Source organism: Apaloderma vittatum, unplaced genomic scaffold (genome assembly GCF_000703405.1).
Source record: "Apaloderma vittatum isolate BGI_N311 unplaced genomic scaffold, ASM70340v1 scaffold6307, whole genome shotgun sequence".
In the NCBI taxonomy this organism is placed as follows: Eukaryota; Metazoa; Chordata; class Aves; order Trogoniformes; family Trogonidae; genus Apaloderma; species Apaloderma vittatum.
The window spans coordinates 4,999-27,126 of record NW_009727734.1 but is presented as its reverse complement, the minus strand read 5'-3'; the positions used below and the strand labels follow the sequence as shown (position 1 = coordinate 27,126).

The 22,128-nt window shown below is 35.6% G+C and overlaps 1 protein-coding gene across 1 annotated transcript in view; it reads right to left on the bottom strand.

Annotated features, from left to right (window-relative positions):
• Positions 1–17,346, bottom strand: part of VTA1 (vesicle (multivesicular body) trafficking 1) — a 22,564-nt gene extending 5,218 nt beyond the window's left edge. The window contains exons 1-6 of the mRNA XM_009873774.1: positions 17,256–17,346; positions 14,080–14,207; positions 13,365–13,440; positions 11,692–11,803; positions 5,089–5,268; positions 2,697–2,777 (exon numbers count right to left, since the gene is read on the bottom strand). Of these exons, the coding sequence (XP_009872076.1) occupies positions 2,697–2,777; positions 5,089–5,268; positions 11,692–11,803; positions 13,365–13,440; positions 14,080–14,207; positions 17,256–17,336 (658 nt within the window). The 5' untranslated portion in view covers positions 17,337–17,346. The remainder of the gene's footprint in view (positions 1–2,696; positions 2,778–5,088; positions 5,269–11,691; positions 11,804–13,364; positions 13,441–14,079; positions 14,208–17,255) is intronic.
• Between the last annotated feature and the right edge of the window lie 4,782 nt (positions 17,347–22,128).

The window sequence follows — 22,128 nt, the reverse complement described above, 5'->3', positions numbered from 1 at the left end:
CTTTGGAGAAAGATGTCGGAGTCTTAGTGGACAGTAAGTTGTCCACGGGACAGCAATGTGCCCTTGTGGCCAAGAGGGCCAATGGTATCCTGGGGTGCATTAAGAAAAGTGTGTCCAGCAGGTCTAGGGAGGTTCTCCTCCCCCTCTACTCTGCCCTGGTGAGACCACACCTGGAACACTGTGTCCACTTTTGGGCTCCCCAATTCAAGAGAGACAGGGACCTACTGGAGAGAGTCCCAACGGAGAGCTATGAGGATGATTATGGGACTTGAACATCTCTCCTATGCAGAGAGACTGAGAGAACTGGGGCTGTTTAGCCTTGAAAGGAGATAGCTGAGAGGGGATCTTGTTAACATATATAAATATCTGAGGGGTGGGTGTCAAGAGGAAGGGGACAATCTCTTTTCAGTGGTGCTCAGTGATAGAACAAGAAGTAATGGGTTTAAGTGAGAACATAGGAACTTCCACCTCAACACAAGGAGAAACTTCTTTACTATGAAGATGACAGAGCACTGGAATAGGCTGCCCAGAGAGGTTGTGAAGTCTCTTTCTCTGGAGACTTTCAAAACCCACCTGTCTATGTTCCTGTGTGGCTGCCCTAGAGGATTCTGCTCTGGCAAGGAGGTTGGACTAGAAGATCTCTAGATGTTCCTTCCTTCCAACCGCTAACATTCTATGATTCCGCATAGCTGACCATCTATTTTCTAAGCCTTCAGAACCAAGGATCTGTATGAGCACTGTCACATTTTTGTGTGTGCTTCTGCAAAACTCCCTTCTAAGAATTTAACACTTGAACTGTTAAAAGACCCAAACTTGTAGTGACAGAACAAATGGGCACAGGAGGAATGCAGGCATGCAAATACTCAGGTTAGATCAAGTTAGATATTCATCACTGTACTTCACAAGGGTCTTAATCTCTTAATTACACAACAGTAGTTATTATGACTTCTCATAAACACAGAGTATCTTAATTCACTTGACTCCTATTTATATACTTTTAAAATCAGATTATCACAGGTAAGTGGCTGGAGGGAGCAATGCACTGATACCATCCAGATACTGAATAATGGAACTTACAATGCTTAATGAAGAATTAAAGTTTAAATAACAATTATGACAGTTTTGACAACTAGAATTAAACATTCAAACCAAGAAACAATTATGACTATAATTATTAGAGCAGTTACCCAAAAACCTACTAGAACAACTACCTACAGGATCATGATAAGCTGGTTAAATACAAAAGCTTTTCTTCTAAGTAACACAAAACTTGCTTTCCAACTTGCAGTTACTATGTAAAACTACAGTTTTACTACGTAAAGCTATAGTAAAGCCTTCAGCTGTTTTGGTTAAGGAGCCACCAAAACTCCCATAACAGCCCCCTGAAGCAAAAAACTATCACCAAGTTTAAATGGTTCAGCTACAGGTCTGAGGTACTGTTTTCAATAAAACGAGTTAGCTGTCACGAGACAGTACAGTGATACACCAAACAACAGGAGGTGCCTTTTATTCTACAAAAGGATAGTAAGGATTCTTATGGCAACAGACTAAAATCAACAGACTAAATTCAAGCTAAACTCCAAATTCCTATTACTGCATTTCACTGAATTCAAAATGCTTTCTCAGTGAAGCTGGTATTTTAACATAGACACTCTCTTCAATGACATAAACTAAAATACCTAATTAAATATTTCCAAGTTACAATATACAAGAACATACCTATCTAAACTAGGTAGTCAGAATACGCAACATTCAACTGCATCTAGTACTGGAACTTAAAACATCAATTTCATGTACCATCAGCTTTCTCTGGTGAGAAGAAACTATAGGGTAGAATGTGAACAGATTTCACAGCAGGACTTCTAGACGCCCTCCTTGATCAACATCCATATTATACTACAACAAAAATGAGACTACTACAAACTGATATAATTCATCATTTTAGTATCTGTCTTCTACAGCTGAAAAATTCCTATAAAACAGTTCTTCCTTCATCCAAATGCACGTCAGTGTTCAAATTAGAATCCAGGACGATTCCAATCTTATTGTCAGTCACTGCCCTTTCACAGGCCATGGTTTCCCAATGTGTGCACTTCAACATACAAGCAGGCATAAAATACATGTAATATAGCTATTTTAACAACAAAGTCAAATGGCATTTTGAAAGATAAAAGCCTTGATTAAATGGTACATCAAAATGACATCATTAGCAGTACCTTACAAATTATTTAATACAGGGACTACTTACAATCAACAAGCACACATAAAAGCAGCAAAAACCCTACATCACAGGAATGTTGTGATTATTTAGTGAAGTGAATAACTTTGGTATTGAGTCTGTAGAAGAAACTGTAAGTAAAGGGAATGTGTATTAACTACCAAAAGCATAATTTAGTGAGGCCACCAGGAAAATAAGCTTTGCTAAGTATGTCAGAAGCTCACCCAAGAAGCCTAACACAATTCTAGCTCATTGATTTGAAAAAAGTCAGACAATACTTATCATGAACTGTATCAAAAGTTTCTGAAACTATTAAACTCTTAGCAACACAAGGTGGAGGTGATGTTCATTCTTTTTAAACTTCCTGAATTAGTAGCATTTGGGTGACGATATTTCTCAAATTTCTTCCATCAGTTCAGGGGAGACACACAGGACAGAGCACGTCCATGTAGAGACCATAAAAATGCCACCACCTTACCGGCAGACTGAGCACTGTAAAGGGAAGGATCGACTAGAGGAATATTCTGAGGAGCAGGCTGAATGGTGTTACTTGTCACTCCTGCAAATAAATGCAAAAAAAAATGGACTTGGGTTATTTTTATTAATCACAGGATGTTAGGGGTTGGAAGGGACCTCAAAAGATCATCTAGTGCAACCCTCCTGCCAGAGCAGGATCACCTACAGTAGGTCACACAGGAACATGTCCAGGTGGGTTTTGAATGTCTCCAGAGAAGGAGAATCCACAACCTCCCTGGGCAGCCTGTGCCAGTGCTCTGTCACCCTCACAGCGAAAAAGTTTTTCCTAATGCTTTTGTGGAACCTCCTGTGTTTCAGCTTGTACCTATTGTCCCTTGTCCTGTCACTGGACACCACTGAGAAGAGCCTGGCTCCGTCCTCCTGACACTCCCCTTTGACATATTTATAAACATTTATGAGGTCACCCCTCAGCCTCCTCTGAGGCTCCTCCTTCAGCCTTTCCTCATAAGGCAGATGTTCCACTCCCTTCATCATCTTTGTGGCTCTGCACTGGACTCTCTCAAGCAGTTCCCTGTCTCTCTTGAGCTGAGGGGCCCAGAACTGGACACAATATTCCAGATGTGGCCTCACCAGGGCAGAGTAGAGGGGCAGAAGGACCTCTCTCGACCTACTAGCTACTCCCCTTCTAATACACCCCAGGATGCCATTGGCCTTCTTGGCCATGATGGCACAGTGCTGGCTCACAGGCATCCTGCTGTAATATTAAATCCCTCACTTCAGACTATGAATACTTTAAACAGTACAGAAGAATTTACAGGCTGTTGTTCATTTTATCAGAATGCTATTTCACAGAAATTGAATTTCAAGTATTAAAAGAAAATATCAGTCCAAAAGACACTGGTTATCTTACAGTATTAAGGAAAACCTGCTAAAGAAGAGTAGGACTGAACTTTTATATTTGTAGTCCAAATTCTGCCTTTAATATCAGAAAGAATCTCCATTTTTGTATTTTTAACACCCCATGCCTGCCATCTCACACTTGCAAACTATCTCTTAAGTCCTTCAAATCAATTGGTGAGAATTTAAAAAGCTACCTGGATTTAAAAGGGAAACGACGATGCTAAAAGAAGAAACAGCACTTTACACTGTGAAGCATTCTTGCATCAGTGCTCACATTTTAGATGCCTTCATTTCATTTGATCCAAAACTGTATTTTTTCCAGGGTGCCCGGAACGTATCAGACTAACAGCAAGCTATTTCTACAACATCTGCTCTGTAGGAAGATGGCATAATCGCTTTTCTAAATTATGTGCTATTTCATGGAATGACTGATGGAGTTAAAACGATGTAATGAAAAAAAAAGAACTCATGTATTCCAACAAGGCTCACATTCCATAATTTTCAGATCTAGTAAAAACAAAGAGCTAAACATTTACCTAGGCTGAATATAAAAAACAACTCTCTTCCCCTCCCAGGCCCAAAAAACCCCACCTATCTGAAGGATTTCCCTTTGATAAAGCTGAAAAAAAGAGCATCCTGAATTTTTCATAGGGTAAAGCATTTTTAAAATGACAAAATAAAAGAAAAGGAGGGGCCATGTGACAAAAACATCTCATGTTCTACAAAAATGCATCTGTACAATGAAATTATTACTAGCACTGACATTAGGAGCTTTAAATTTTTTAGTCTTATTAAGCATTATAAAAAAGGTAACATGCAGTGAAAAAGTTGTGTGCACAAATCATTTAATACTTTTTTAAAAAAAAACAAACTGGGAAGAACTTTGGATTCTTAAGAACTTGGTTTTGGTCCAAAAATGACACAGAATAAGGATGTAGGAGTCAATATGTTTAGCAGTAGGAACAAAATTTCCATTAATAATAGTTTTTGAGGTCAATCACACTGAAGTAATTGCATGCAGAAAAGGAGCATAAACCAAACAGAAAAAGTATGAATGGTACACCAGGCATAATTGTTACAGTGTTGCACTGGTTTCAACAGTATGTTGGATATGTTCCCCACATAAAGAACAGCTGTCTATCTGTACAGAGAAATCCAAAGAGGGAAGTCATACAATTTCACCAAACGAAAGATTTAAATAGTGCTTTACAGTATATATATTGTAAGACATGATTCTAGAGAAGAAAAATCTCATTCTGTATGCAGGAACATTCTCTCTTTCAGTCCATATATATTCTGGCAAAGCACTCCAAAATATGAATTATGTGTTTAAAAAACCCCAAAAAATACTTCTCATGGCACTTTTACAATACTAATTTATGAAGCTGCTTCTGACATGGAATACAAAAATTATTTTACTTTATACGTAATGTAAAGAGGGCTAGGATTCATCTCTCAAAGGCATGAATTTTTTGGACGCGATTCAGACATACCTGTGTTATGAGGTACTTCAGCTGGAGTGTTGGCTGGTGCATGGGCACCTGGTGGTATATGAATGCCAGTGTAATTACTAGTTGGTATATTGTTAGCTTCATACGTAGATGATGATGCTGATGCTGGTTGAGTTGTTCCACTATGGAGAGAAGATGATCCTGCTTCTTCCCTTTCAACATCTGCTATGATGACATAAAACAGGAATTACTGCAACTCTTCCACACAAACACTTGAAAACTTAGGCTTTCTTTAAAAATCTCCTTTCAAATTTTTGTTAGTAGAAACACTACAGTGTGAAATAAAATATTTATCAATTCAAACCACCTATGGTTGATATCACAAAGTAAAAAGGCAACATACCATAGGACAATAACCTAGAAACTCACATACTTTCAAAGATCCATTTAAACTGAAGGACTATCTCATCACTGGTCTGAATAGAAGCAATCTGTCTCATTAGGACAATCCCTTATAACTCCATGTACTGCATCTACACTAGTTGAACAAGATGCAACAAATATGCAGTAATCTGTACTTTTTCATATATATATATATATATATGAACCAGAATAACAGAAAATTCTATCTGCATGACAAACTCTTCTCAAAAAGATAGGCAACCCTTCCACCACATATCAAAGAAATGACAAATAACAAAAAGAGAGGAACTTTGGAAAAGTAATATAAACAAGAAAATGAAATGCATCTTAGCTGAGTCATAGCTGTATCTAGAACAGCTCGACTATATAATGCACTATAAGAATAATGAAGTTCAATATATCCTACAGCATGTATAAAGAACACATTTTTCAATCTAGTCATATTCTAGGTTCTGGTCTAGTTTCTTTAATGCTACTTTGAAGACTAAAGGTCTAATTTTATTATACTAGTAACCCAATTTCTTTAGAATATAGCTGATTTCTGCTTCTTAATTTTAACTCAGTTCAATTAAAAACCCCCTGATTTTCTCTTATTGTGTATTTGTTCTTCTGTATCAATCAGGTCAGGTGGAACAAGATGTTCTGGGGATACATTTTTTAACAGCCAGTTCTTGAAAGGGAGCAAAACAAATACAGGAGCACAAAACTTGCATGTATCTAGAACTGGCAAAAGAGACGTTCTTTATGAAATCCAACACTGATCATCAACTATACAAGATCATTTGTTATGCAAACACCTTTGCTGCTTAATAATTATTAATCTACTATTACAAACATTACTATTGCAAATATCAGTATTTTTTCCCATGTAAGGTCTTCTTCCTCACATAAAAACTTCAGGTACTACTTTTGCAAAAAAAACGACTAGACTAACCATCATCGAATGGGAGGTTGTTCTCTAAGGTCCCTTCCAACCTAGGCCACTCTATGATCAACTCACAATACTACAATAAAAGGCTATAACACGAGTAAAATCACAGTACCGTCAGCAGGACCTTTTTACTGTACTTTAATAAATACACAGTTAAAGAATATTTTTTTGGTTTATATTGCATTTCTAGTTGTTGATTTTCATTCAAGACATCCAAGTACTAACAAAATCACAAACCCCAAATCCACAGTCTAATACCAAGAATCTTTATTTAAAAGTAATAAAAAGCAAAGAAACCTAGAAGTAAAGTTTTGTCAGGTGTGTCAAGCACTGCTATGAAAATGTAATATAGAAAAAATTTACCGTGTTCAATGTTTTTATCTTACTCTTGTGAAAATTACTTTTACTTGCTGCAACCACTAACTTAGGTTGTGATTTTATGAAGTTATTTCTGACGTATGCAAACAAACATCTGGCAGATTTCTGGAAGGCATAGGATATATAAGGTGCCAGAATTTTCCTTTGCTGTATTTTTTTTGCTAGTAAAACACTGCAATATCAGGTGGCTAATATATATAGAAATAAAAATTAAATGTGTTAAAAATGACCAAAAAAAAGGTGAGATTCAAAAGTAAACACTCTATATGCTTCCTTTTAAATAATAATGTAATGACAGGGAAAACGCATTGTTTGAATGCTGTATTTTTCACTGTTTTTTTTGTGTTTACAAAAAAAAATTAAAGTTTCAGAAAATAAAATGTAATAAATTCCCAGAGATTAATGAAATAGTTACCTACCACACTCATCATGCTGTCTGAAGGTAAGGCTGCCCAAGTTTACTTGTGATAGATACTGTTATCAATTATTTATAGTTTGGTCAAATTGTAGCTCTAAAGTTGGATTTTCCATGTTGGGTGTCTGCCTGAAGCTAACATTTGGGAAAGCTGCTGCAAAAATTAAGTCACTTGTGAGAATGAGGGGGTGAATAAAACATACTTTGATTAATACTTTGTATCTCAACTAAGAGAAGCCACCTGTAAATTCTCACCCAGATTTGAACTGTTAAATGCATTTATTCCTTTATTCTGCTTCCTGCAGCCCTTATCTGGCTTTCAATCCCATTCCAATTTCTCTGCACCAGGACTTCATATTCCCTATCTGCAACCCCTTGCCCCACACTTAAGTCTTGCACTACCTCCCAACCTTCACTCCAACACTTTCCCAGTTTCAAAACTCCTCAAGGCAGACTTCATGGCCTCTAGTCACTCCGGTAGAGTGCAGTGCCATAGGCAATGCTGGCCATGGAAGATACAAACAGTTAAGGTCTTGCAATGTTATAAACAAAAACAACAAAAAAGTGTTAGAAGTGCTGACCACCTTTAAGAACAGTGCCTGTAAGAGGCAAATTCACAAAAAGGCAATATACTTTTTAATCAGATATATGTGTCAAAAGATCAAGCTCAGCTGTTTGATTTGCCCATTACGCAACTGGCAAACATTAAACAGTACTAAACATAAAAGGAGCTTTGCTGAAATTAACTACTCTTAGGTGTTTCAAGTGCACAAATGCCATGAAAGCATTGTAACTATTCTTTCTGCAAAGTAAATATTTAAAATATTCTTTATCAAATATTAAAGTATTAGAATGAGATATGTGTTTGCAGTATTTGTGAAGAGTTTTAACAGTAGTGCTAAATAGAAGGATCTCAGGCTGCTGGAAAAGAACATTTAAGTCAACAAACTGTTTTAAGTTCTGTGGTTAGAACTTCCATAAGATTATTGAAAAATAAATCTTTTCCAGTCAATGGGAATGAATGCTAGAAAAAACCAGAGAATTTCTATAAAGCTGCAACAACCAAGAATTTAAAGATCCTTGCAATTTGCTTAAGGATGCTGAAATACTAGGCTGTGAAACAGTGACACAATTGTTTCACATTCAGTTTCAGCTTCAGCTGACTTTCTTGTCTTGGAACCTCATTAGCCTTTGTGTTTGGATCCCAGCATAATGAATCCACATGCTCTCTAGATTTTCCTCAGAGCTAGAGTATAGCCAGACTATCTGTTTAAAATATTGTTTACTTATTGAAGGCAAGACTTTGTGGAACAAGGCTGATAACCCTGGCTCCATAACCAACTGTCGAAACAAATATAAATGAGGATTCTCAAGGCTTATTAACGGCATTCCCATGTCTAGTGTAAGGAAGCATGGAATATGACTTAAGCAGCTCAGAGCACTAAATTTAAAACTAGCAAAATTTTTATTTTTAAGAAGTCCAGACTTCTCCAATTCTCTGGACTCCTATTTCTAAAGGAGTCCAGAGAATTAAAAAGGTAATCTATCAATTCTAATTTTAAAACATTTTCTTTTTCTCATTCTGCTGCGCTGTTTCTCTTTAGCTTGAGGTGCTGCTAAAAGATGCACAATGTAAGATTCTATTGGAACACTGCTTTTTAAAAATGTATATATACATATATGTATATTTTTCCCACCACATTGAGAAATGGACTCAAAAAATCCATCAACTTTTCACATGCTGTTCTTTCTGCTAGTTGGGACTATAAAGGTTTCTTGGAATTATGAAACAAATGCAGAATACACATGTATTGCAGTGAAAGTGATGCATTTTACTATGGCTATACCATGACTATCTAGGAACTTTTTTATACTTGAAATTACTTTTTTTTTTTTTCCATTAGTATAAAATCTTGTTGGATGGCCTAGAGGCAGTGCTAAGTGACCTCTATGTGTACTCTACGATTTTAACCACATTAAGAAATCAAGCATGTCATTTTAAGGTTTCCATGGTGGGATCCTGACAAAAGCATCCATAAATCCAACAGCAGAACTGCATAAAGCACGCCTCTGTTACTGTAAAAACATCTCCAAGAGTTACAGTATGGTTTTCAAGAATCACAAAGAAAATAACACTTGGGGAAAAAAATGGTAATTTGTCAAGCTACAGAGAGACCTAGTTTCACTCTGTTTAAACAGACTTTTTCCACTTGCAAGGGAAGGAAGAAAATGAGCAAGTAGAAAGGAATGGGGAAGGTCCAGTCGTATATCAGACAATGCTGCTTTTCTTCTTATGATGCACAAAGCAAGAATTGATACTTTCTAAACTGATTCTTCTAATAAAAAATAATTTGCATACATTTTTGGTCTTGGCTGTATAAAGCATTATGAACATCTACACTATAGAGTTAATTTCAAAAAAATGTCATAAAGTGTTTTGCATTTCATTGCTCAGATAAGAATGTGAGAAATTTTCTTACTACATGAAGTACATTTCAAGAAATAAGATATTACCGAATTATAGATTTTGCAGGCTCCCTACCAATAACGATGGTAAAATTTTGGTCCACTCAGCATTTGCAGCACATTTAAGTAGAGATAACTTAGTAATAAAAGCAGCAGTCTTCAATTCACACTACTGCTTGTAAAGACCTGCAATGAATAGTAAGGATTTGAGTAAATTCTACTCTCTCTCCTACAAGTTTCTTTTGCAGCCTTAAGTACATGATTTACCTTTGTGTCCACATTAATAATATGAAGAAAGAGTCTGTTTGTTGCTCCCAAGAAACAATTATTTCTTCCTATACAAGTTGCATACACAGATTTTTAGCAAAAGCTCTGTAATCTTTGCTTAGAAATTCTATTTTTGTAGATTTTTAGAATTTGTAATTCACTTCACATAACCAGGTAAGCTTTGTAGACACTACCACACTACAAGTCAGCCAACTCACTAAAAAGCACTCATTTAAAGTTAGAAATATTTAACTTGGCTATTCATTACACCTACTATAACAAAACATTTTCCCCACAGTCTTCTCCATGTTTGCAGCTGGTGTTGAATCAGTGTCTCTTGCTACAGCTACACTAGCAGTTAAGAAAACTGTCTTGAAAAAGATTGTATGTTGATGAAGAAATTAGTTTGCTAATGTTTTACTTCCAAGATAGCTGTAACTAGATTGGAAAATATTTCAGTGGGTAAGATAGCCATTCTGGTGTTTAAGCCTGTAAGGCATCTTTAGGTAAGGAAAACATAATAACAAAAATAAATCAGGAGCGTGGAAGCCACTACTTGTTCACAAATATTTGTATTTACTTATATTGCTGTGTTTCTAAAGTATTAATATGCAAACAGTATTTTATTCAGGAAACTGCAAAGAAATTATAACTGGCACCCAGGCTTTTAGACACTTAGTTCACTTTTAACAAAGTAAAGGCTAACAATAAATAGAGATAGATGTTTGGCACACTTCCTTATTAGAATAATTGTAACCATGTATTCTACAATTTTTCTTTTTAATGTAATGTTGGCTAGGACATTAAATGATATAATTACACTGTGCAGAGTCACTTTTCAGAGTTTTCTGTCTAAATTTGAACCTCAGAAGCATTCTTATATGGCCTCTTTCTATCAATTGATTCTCTTTTCCATATACAACTGATTTTTTCAAGAATCATAAAAAGGATGAAGGTTCCTTCGCAGGTTATCTGGTTCAATTCCTCACTCCTGCCAGTGCTACCACAGATCATGCTGCTGTGGGCACAGAATGGCTCAGGCTGGAAGGGATTATCTTGAGACTAATTCAACCCCCTGTTCAAGCAGGGTGAGCTTGAGCTAGTTGCCCAGGACTATATCCAGTCAGGTTTTGAGTATTTCCAATGATGGATATTCGATCACTTGTCCAGAAATCTCTTTCCAGTATCTGACCACATTCATGACAAAAACTATTTTCTAAATAATTCATGTATTCCCTGGGGCAACCTGTGTCCACTGCCTGCTGTCTTATTGCTATGTACGTCCAAGAAGTCTGGCTTAGATCTTCTCTACACTCTCCCATTAGGTATGGTTTAAGACACTAAGAACTCTCCTTTAGGCCCACTTAACTTCACCTTGTATGCCGTGTTCTCCAGTTCACATTTGGAAGACAACAGAAAGCTCTCGTACCTCAGGCGATGAGCTACTTACCAGCAAAGGTGGACTTGGAAGGAGTAAAACTGCCTATTTTCTACTTCCTTATACTTTGCTCACTGAGCAGATCGTTTTTATTTTACTTTGTTACTTTTTATCTCCCGCTACACATTTGTCTTCTACTAAAAAAATCAGCTAGTGACTGGCAAGCAGAACAGGATGCTGTACCTTACTGGCAGGACCATCAGTTTTATCTTTATATAAATAGCAGGTCATGCTCATTCTCCTCTTCCTTCATGGATAACCAGGAAAGAAGCTTCAAAATATGAGATTGCATGATGAGAGATTGAGAATCAGAAGAGAAACACCCACCAAAGCTCTCTCCTTCCATTCCAATAGGCCCAGGCTGAGGAGTCTCTCCATTCTTCAAGCAGTTATGAATGTACGCTGCCTTCCACCTGGCATACTTCCTGTGCTGGGCATTCTGGGGAAGGGAAAAGGCCAATCACTTTAACCACTCATGTCTGCGAATTAATGCATCCGAAACAGAAATAAGCAGGTTTTCTAACCTGAGAAAAGATTATAAAACTAAGCTGCCTGAAGTTACTGAGGAAAAGCATTTCATCTGGGTTTTCATAATTTCTTCTTTTCAAAAAACATATGCAACTGAAGTGTCAGAATCTCAATTTTTTTTTTTTACATTTTGTTTTTTAAAATATACGTTACTGTTCTTAGGTACAACTTCAATATGTCAAAACATGAAATGAAGACTGGACACTTTTTATCTCCTGGGAGTGCTACAACAGTGGTTTTTTTAATATAGAAAGAGTTCTCAATTGTTACACAAAATCGCAAACTGATCAAGCAAATCAACTACTCTGTCAAAAGTAGTACGACAAATAACCACTTCTGAAAGTTATGAGTTAATATATTTCAAGGAACAAGGATGAATATAAACAAAGATGAGAACTGTGGAAGGGTAAGTGGAATAATTTGGCCAAGTGAACAATTCAGGTTGATAGTGTGTTTCACATCAACATTATCAACTGTAAGGTATTGTTGAACTCAAATTTCCACAGTAATAATCATAGGAAAAGTGGTTTGGAAACTGAGGTAGACAGAAGTCTCTTTAAAAGTTCTGCCTAAAATTACATCCGAATTTTTGGAGAATTAATAAAATCAAATTCAAACCTGAAGCTCACAGTCTACTGCACTCTCATCTAGAGTAGGGTGAAGAGTGACAGTATAGTGGAAATCTCCAACAAGCTCCGCTCCCTTGTTATCCATCAGGATGCTTATGCAGACCAAGAGAAAAATATGGTCTTCATTTCCACAAATAAAATATTATCCAGAAAAAAATTCTCTCTCCGATATCACAGAATAATTCTTCTGTGTGACATGAATAACAGAGAGCAGCTAGTCATGTAGCTACTAGGAAAGTTTGTTTTCAAACAGACGAAGATCTTATTTTGGTGTGCCATAATTAATCATGATTTTGTTCAGCCTATTCTGCAATACTTTTTGGTTAAAAGATTACCTGCCACAGAGAGCACCGTCTACATTAGAAGATAATTTTTTCAGTTAAACATTCATGTCCCAATGGCCAGAGCACAAGCTTGGTTCTTCTTGAATTTAACATACCACCTTTTAGAAGTGAGGTTTGTTGCAAAGCCAGAAATACCTATTCTTAATTTGCTTGCAGTGTAAAAAAAGTGAGAGTGAACCTTTCATTATTTTTCCCTATAATAATTTCTACTTGCTCAATGTAATACAATGTGTCCCACAGTAATAATCAGACTCTGGACTTCTGATATTGTCACGAAGCATCTTCTAGCAGACAACAGCTTCTAGCAGATAACACATATAACTTGAAATACTTAGCACAGTTCCTTGTGACCTACTAATGTGTATTTAACTACACAATTAGAACCTATGTTCTCTGAAGTTCATATTCACAAATTATAAAAACTTTGCAGAACTAACTCTAATTTGCACTTGTGCTAGAAAAAGCAATCAGATAATACACTGATATCCTTAACACTTACCTCTTCAGAGAGTTCCCCAAATACTGTTAGAACATCTATCAGGAGACTTGCAGTATAAAAGGACTTTATCATGTTTCTGTAAAAAAGAAAACATTTCACTAACTTGGTAATGTCAGTCTCTCAGAATCATATTTTAGAAGTTGGCATTTTGGATCATACTGGCTTCTTTCAAGCTGCTCAGCACTAATTTTTTTTTCAAAATCTGATACTATAGAACTTAATTCACAATATTTGAATTCAGCAGCGTATTGACTCTTCTCCTAACTAGTATGTAGAAAATTTTCAGTATTTTTAAAAACTGGTCACGTGTTCTGCACTTTGGAATGTTCAATATAGGACACTCCTGTATTATTTCAGAAAAAGCCATCAATGTCCTGTAGTAATCACTTTAAAGTAAACCACACAATGTATCATTACAACTATCCATCACTGGACAGTAGAAACTACAACATGCTTGATGACAAGCTCAGTATTAGCCTATGGTTTTAGAATGCTTGCCAGTAGGTGAGCAACCTCTTGAAGAACACAAAAAGAAGGACACCACTTCATGTGTGACATTAGACAAACTAGTACTAACAAATCCGGTTTTCTGAAAGAGAAATTAATGCATCAAAGCCATATTTTTGTTTCAGTCAAATTAAAAATAGTTTGGATATGTTCAAAGTTCCTGATCAGTACCTTAATTCAGATAACAAACCCAAATATTTTCACATACTTATGAAATTGCCCAGCTCTGTCTTCGTTGTCTGCATACAAAAACATTTTCAAAGCATAATTCTCCACATGAGCAGAACCAACAATTTCCTGAGTAATTGCTTCATTATCACCAAATTGCTTTTTCATCTGAAAAAAGTTGAAAAAATACATTACCTTATTAGACTCTAGTAATTCTGATATTTAATTCAAGCACAAGAAGCAGCTGCTGATTTAACCAAAGCCAAGTACAATTTAAAAAAGAAATAACATACATTTTGATTATTTTACAGATCTCTAGCTTCTAAAATTACAAATGCTAAAAGCAGCATGCTGAAGAGAAAGTACCTTCTCTGGAGGGAGAAATATTATGCATAAGTAGCTCTCTGAATACCATGTTCAATCACAAAATACTTAAAAAATCCAAAACAAACAACCCACCCAAACATTAAAAATAAACACATTTACAATACTATGAAGGAGTAGCTACAGATATTTTCCAAGACCAAGCACTCTGAAGTCTGTGTCAGGATGCAACAGTGTTCAACTGATAAAGTAATGCATGCTTTATAAAGGTACTGTAGGTCAGTGATCATTTATCTTCTCTCCTGTGACTTCCCTGCAGTTCATCACGTCTTTCAAAATGTCTGAGCTCTACCTTGACCTAGTGACCTACAGATTTACTGGAATTTTCAGTATAAGCATTGTACCGCAATTCAAAGACCTCTTTTCAAAGATGTTAAAGTACAAGAATTCTCAGATTTCCTAATAAAAATCAGTAAAGCAAATAACCCTCCGACAGTTACAACAGGTGGATTTACAGCTTCTGAATAGGCTTACTGTTTGCACATAAGGAAATCTCAGGTTATCCTTAGAGAACAAAAACACGAACACTGCACGATACTAACCTGCAGCCTTTATGTTGCCAAAAGATTTAAAAACAGACTCTGGCAGTTATTTTTCACTGTGCATGTGAAGAAAATTTAATCATGCAGGCTGCATTTCCATATTTTTTAGACTGCTGCCAACTTTTTAATACAGAGAACGTTGTCAGAAAAGTTACTTGATTTCGGTACTGAAATATAAACTTTCCAAATAAAAGTTTAAATCTGAAGACTTTTGTCAAACTCCTACTCTGTATATGGTTTCCAAAGTGCAATTGTTTTGCTTGTGATTGTACCAAAGTTTGTAAGTTGCAACATATATAGCTGAAATGAAACACTGAAGCTGAGGAAGAAAATGATTTGTTTATAAATATTTCACTATCCTATACATACACCTTACACACAGAAAAAAACTTACTAATACACATGATCTGTTCAACAGAGATTATTTCAAAGACACAAATGACCCTCACTTACACATACTTCTAAAGACATTGTTGTTTACTTTTGAAATTACCCTTCACATAATCTGTGATTCAGTACAGAAGTACTGAGGTTTTAAATGATGAACCAAAATTTGTACCTAAAAATCAAGGAAATTTGGTTCAATTTTACTAATGACATTTAAATGAAACAGTTACCTACTGGAAAAGCATATGTAAAAATACAGTGATAAAAATCACTGTACTTAGTTTACGTATCTGGAATATCATGCAAAGTTTCTTGCAAAGATTACATCTGGTTGTTTTCAGATATATCTACACTGTTTTATTCTTTGCTTCTATAAAGTTCAGCACTCTTCATAAGCTTTGATCTTAACCTCTAAACCAACAAGTGGTCACAGGCAGACTGAAAATAGCTGTGATGAACTGACCACAGAGGTACAACACGTCACTATATTTATTGCAAAGTTCCTAGACCCCAAAATGCTGTATTAGACCTGCTTAGCGCTCTCTCCATCCTTCCATCACTTGGCTACGTAGAAGAAACTTCAATACCTATGCATCAGTTGTCACACAGACAATCTTAATAGCAACTGAAAGATAAAGTCATGAGGTTTTGCTGGTTTTTTATTCACTGCAAATTTGAAAGAAAAGGGATAACTGAACACTGCAGACAGATTAGTTGCTGCAGTACCATAAGGTATCCAACAAATTTTAACAATCCCAAGGAAATGAAGAGTTAAATCTTTCAGTGTTTTTATCACTTCTCTCCTGCCACCTCTCTTCCCTTTTGAAGATAAAAATGAGACCCATTAAAGGTGACAAAATTTCATGAAATAACACATCAAGAAGTCACTGTATACTGGATTTTCCATTGCTAAAAATCAGAGATAAAACCTAGCATGAAGCATAAGGTATGAAAAGATGATAAAAAGTTCATGTTTCATTTTTTTCTGAAGAACTGAAGGCTGTTGCACAAGTTTCACACGAACTTCAGGCACTGACTGCTATGGCTAGATTTTGGATGGGATCATTAATATTGAACACAAAGAGAACCACTGTTTCATTTTTCAACATTACTTTCTGCTTCCAAACGAGTACTTAAACTCTACATACTACTTCCTTTGAGACTATTGAAAAATACAGCATATGAACATAAACAGCTCCTGGAACTTAAACTGGCCATCTATACAATGACTTTACCTTTATTTAACTCTGTTCTATTTAAGTTTTTTTGCTTTTTTAATACTATCAGGTCCATCTATTCAAAAGAGCGTGGCATAGCTCTTACCCACACAGATAAGACTGCTTACAATAATTCATAGTATAAGAATCCCTCGTCTTTAACAGAGGACAGAATCAAAAGTATCTTCTAACATTTTAAAAAACTACCTGGGTACAACAGCTTAGGTTGAAAACATCAAAAGCACCCAAGGACTAGGCTAGCAAGTCCTGCAGCAGTGAAAATAACTAATAGACTTCAAGGAATCAAAGATAAATAAAAATAATATTCTAGTACTCTTGTATTTATTTTGTAATGAATTGCGGTTTCTCATAAGAATATTTATGAATAAAGTATCATAATTCATGCTGTCTAAACAAAATCTTAAGGCAGATGTCTGCTGTATAAGATTTCAGTTATGTTTGTGCATGTATACATATATATAAACATATACATACATATAGCTGTATTTCCTTTCAATCCTTCTGCCAATTTATTACATACAATTTAAATTCACATAGTATGCCTGCATACAGAATAGTTGTATCAGTGACTGATGACAGAGAAAATAGAGAATTTCCAGAAGCTTAAATAAAAATTTAAGCAATACCATGAATCCTTTTAGAAGAGAGCAATAAGTTCTACTTACAGCTTCTAACTGATCCATAAGTTTGGATAAAAATTTACGGCATTCTGGGGTCTTACTATCAATCTTCATCCCTGTTTGCATTGCATACAAACGACCTTTAAGGGAGACAAAACACATATAAAAAAAGTAGTGATTATCCAAGGCAAAACCCATGAGGAAGAAGAGCAATGCCCCTCCTGCCCCAACACATCCTAAAGATAAACTCGTCTTTTAACAAAGTACTACGGCAGTACTAGTGAGCAATGACAGTGAAATTTAGATATGTTCAGTCTGGCACAGATACTAGGAGATATTGTTCCAAGATCTACGCTTTACTTTATTCAGTGAGTATTCCTGCCAATTTCAGACTGATACTTGTATCATTACTATACAGTACTAAGTGCTCTTGTAAGTAATCACCACCCTTGTATGAAGCTCTCTCAAAGAGGAACGTGAAGTCGATTTTTATTCCCTCATTATACAGGAAAAATTTTCATATGATTCGCATATATGTGTAGACCATGTGGATATATGTCAAGAATTTAACCCCATGTAGCAAGAACCAGTTAGCTTTAAAACTGCACTTTAACAAAACCAATTAAGCATCTATTATCTCCATAGTAACGAAAGACACAAGACACAAATCTGATCTTTAAATCAGATCGGACAGACTTTACTAAACTTCCCCTGCAAGTAAAGTTGCCAGTTTTTCACATAATCTTGAAAACAAATGATTAACATCTTTGATTAAATTTTTACTACCAAAGAGCTATGAATTTTAGACATGTGCATGGCAAAACTTTTGATGCTACAGGAAATTGTGGGTAAAATCAAACAACTATTATTTACTAGAATTAACAGAGACTGAAAAGGGAAAACGGTCAGAAACATTCAGTAACTAAACACAGAACATTTTTCACAAAATAAGTCTTCTACTAACTCTCACTCCTGACCCCCATGGAGTCCTATAAAACACTTTCAAATGGAGAGCTTAAGAACCAAAAGCCAACTCTCTCAAATACTACAGTGAGCTAGTTATTACAGCAAAGTCCAATGTCCTTTCTCCTGCAGGACTGAGATCTGCAGGTGGTCCTTTCTTGCTTCACAGCTTTACCATCCCTCTCCTTCCAAATATCTCTTCATACACTAAAGATAGCCTTTTCCCTTCAAGGTATCTCAGGAAACACCAATATAATGCAGTTGTTTTCAGACTGCACTTATCCCGATGTTTTTTGCAGAAGCAAGCATTATATGCTCAAAAACCTTGTCTGCCTTTTTCATCTACTATCAGTTTGCCTGATAAAATCATATCTCTCCCCAGAAAATCTACCTAGACTCTGCAGGTGAGCATCAACATTTAACTGGTTTTTTCAGGATTTAAAAAGTAGTATTTCATGTTTCAAATATAATAATTCTATGATACAATGATTAATCCTTACAGTCTTCAATTAAACTGATTTTTAAGTACTTGAAGTTTTTAAGTACTTGAAGTTTTGCTGAACACACTTCAGGGTATGACTTGATAATACAAAACTTATGAATTAACATAATATATGCTAGACCTATGGGCCATCCAGGCCACTTAATTCTTTTTGACAGATACAAATATCAGATATTTCCAGAGGAGAGTAAATTAATTTTAGACTGATGAGTTAGGGTGACATAAATTTGAAATACCCTTTGTCATAATTGCATATAAATTATGTTAATTGCTAAAAAGAACCTCATTATCTCTACCATAATTCATATATGTGGCTTTTTTCACATTCACTGCAAATACATCCATCTAAATAGTGAAAGTAAGGTGGTTTTTTTTCCCCTCAATAATATCCAAAGGGGTGTATTTACAGGACTGTGTCTTTATAGGTAGCTCTAAAAAGTCAGCCCTTTTCACTCTTTAAGATTTCAGAAATTGAGTAAACTACAAGACTCCTTCTGGCATTCTATTCAACAATTGCAGAAGAGTGAGTCTTGAACACACAGAGAACGCGGGTCAAAGAACAATTGTTAGAGATAAGCAACATGTTTTTCTTGAATATATATAAATTTACACCGTGGGTCACATCAAGCAATGTTCCATATCAACACCACTTTTCTGCTAACAAAAGACTCTGGGACCAACATGTCCAAGAGTCCTTGAGTCATTCAAGATCAAAGGACTATTATCCAAAGCATACACAGATTGTCAGGAAAATATGAAGGTGCTCTAGCAGCAGCTGTACAGGTATTAAGAACAAAGACATCCTACAGACAATTGATGTCATCTGAGCTAAGATTTAATGCGTTCCACCTGGAACAGCAATTACACCTCTGTACCACACAACTGAGTACACAAGACAATTATCACCCCTAGCCATCAAAGCCTGGTTTGTATGAACATATATATAAATTGGAAAGGAGATTTCTGGCAAGATCTTATTATCTGGTAAAAGGTCAAAGCATACTGAAGATACACTAACAACAGGGTCTACTGCAGTCTTGATGACCTTTCAAAGTTCAGAATTTTTGCATACACATTTATCCACATGCAGTAGCAATACGTTCGAAAGGAGTATCGCAGAGCAAAACCTGCTCTGAGACAGGCCTTTAATGAGGCAGTCATCGAGCTCAGGGGAAAAGCTATTCATTCTTTCTCAAGGTCATCAAGAAAGCATACAATATTTGTGAAACTATCGACAAAGCACCACTACCTTGTAGCATTCAGTACTAAAAGAGTCTTGACTCAAATACCGTTGATAAAACAAACTTATTGTCATGAAGTACAAGGCAAACTTGCAGGTTGCCTATGTGTACTGTTATTACATATTATTCCCAAGGCAAAGAATATTTATGTCCAAACACAAGTTTTTGCATGTCTGCATCTTTTGTCATCCTTTTCTTTGCTTTCTCTAATTTTGAAATGGCCCAATTATTCTACATGAAGGCTATCAGTAAGACCCTGTTGGCTCATATTGGTTTTGATATTACTATTTTTGCCTTACATATAATTTTACTTTTGTGTGTACTTTATCACTCATATATTACTTACAGCAAGGATACATAATAGTAACTGAAAGATACACTTTGATCTAGTGAAGGGAATCTAACCTCCTGTCTAGCTTGCAGTAAATGGGCAAACTCACTTCATTACTGATTTTTAGCAGCAATGAGCACAACATCATTTTCCCCTGTTAACATCATCACTGAAAGTTTAAACTGGCAATTAATTAACCACCTTCACCAACACTACTTTTCAAGCTTTTTTGAGGCTGTCCTCTATCTTTATGTTGATGGGTAATCTCAGTAGCAAAGACCTCATAAGCAAGAGGCCAAAGTTTATCGCCTCCAACAGCTCTGCTGAGAAAGCCAAATATAGTGAGTTCAAGTCTTGCCGCTCCTATATCTGAAAGAAAACAGAGTAATTATTTGTATTCTTTTAAATACAGCTGTTCTGGTTTCTATAATATTACAAAAGCAGCAAACAGAGTAATAATACATTCCACTAAGTCACCACAAATTTTCTTTAAGTGGTTTAACTTCTAACAACTGGAAGTTAATCTGAACGGTATGGAGACTACACTTTAGATGTCATTTTACAGCAACATTATTTCAAAGTTTTTGATTCAGAACTTCTCTCTAGATATTAAAGTGTTATGTCCTTAATGACCACAGTAAGACTAAATAACTAGACTTACAGGGGCCATTTGTCTGGTAATTTTTGATATAAAATTTTCATCTGTGAAAAGTCACTCTGCTGAAAATTCCAATATAAAAAGACAACTAAAACTATACATTGTAGCTGCAAATGTTTTCAAAGCTTTAAAGCCTAAATGAAATATGTGAAGAATGTAGACAATATTGGAAATAAGTGACCTGTAATTCTCTCTTCGCTATTTGAAGTTCTGGAATACCTGGGAATAAATAATTAATGCAATTATTGATTTTTTTAAGCTACAAAACCTCTGGGGTTTGTTCCGTTTATCTAAATCAAGTAGCTAAAAGACATCTATGTGGCCAACAACACTAGTATATGGATAAAGTAAAGCACTACAGAGGTAAAGGAGGCTACACAGAGCTAATGCCTAAATAGTATATTTACATATTCTAAGTAATATTATAAGTAGAGCTCAAGCCACTTGTAAACTTTTATGCCTAAAGACTTAACCACTTTGCCAATGATTAACTAGAAGAGGGTTTGCTCTCAGTTTGCAGACAGGACATTTATCTTCAAATTCATAAAGACTTGGCAAGTAATCATTCCCAGAAAAATGTTTTGCCAAGACAGCTATAAAATTTATGTTTTAATTCCTTGCCCTTAATCTTTGTTCAGCAAATACTAAGTGTGGGTGTGCTGGATGGAATTATACAGTGAGCTTTACAGAAACTTCTCTGCTTTTATTTATGTCACATAATAGCATGTTATTTTTCCCTTGCTAATACACAGCACAATTTCAAGAGCGAGTATTTTGTCTTTAGTAGGTGCCAGGCTTTCATTCCTAATACACAGTAAGTTATTCCAGATTTATGTTTGGATAACAACTGAAACTCCCCTCACTCCCATTTTAAACTAACTCCATGCCAAGTAAAAAATGCTGGAGAACAAAAGTTCCAGCCAGCAAGCACGCACAATAGGTTGATTCTATCTTCTAAATTTTGCCTACTATCCATCTTTTTCCTCATCTAACAGGATCAAAGGATTACAGTTATTTTCCCCATGCATATTTAATTTTCCAGTATATAAAAAAATTACTAGTAACTGGAATATTTCTGACATTTGATAATAATAAATTGACATTAAACAGTAAAAAAAAAATTGTCACAAACTTTGGCCATATTTTGATTCTGATTAAGAGATTAAAGCTTTTTCAGACTGTAATTTATTACTCATATTCTACACCTTCCTCTTCCCTTTGTT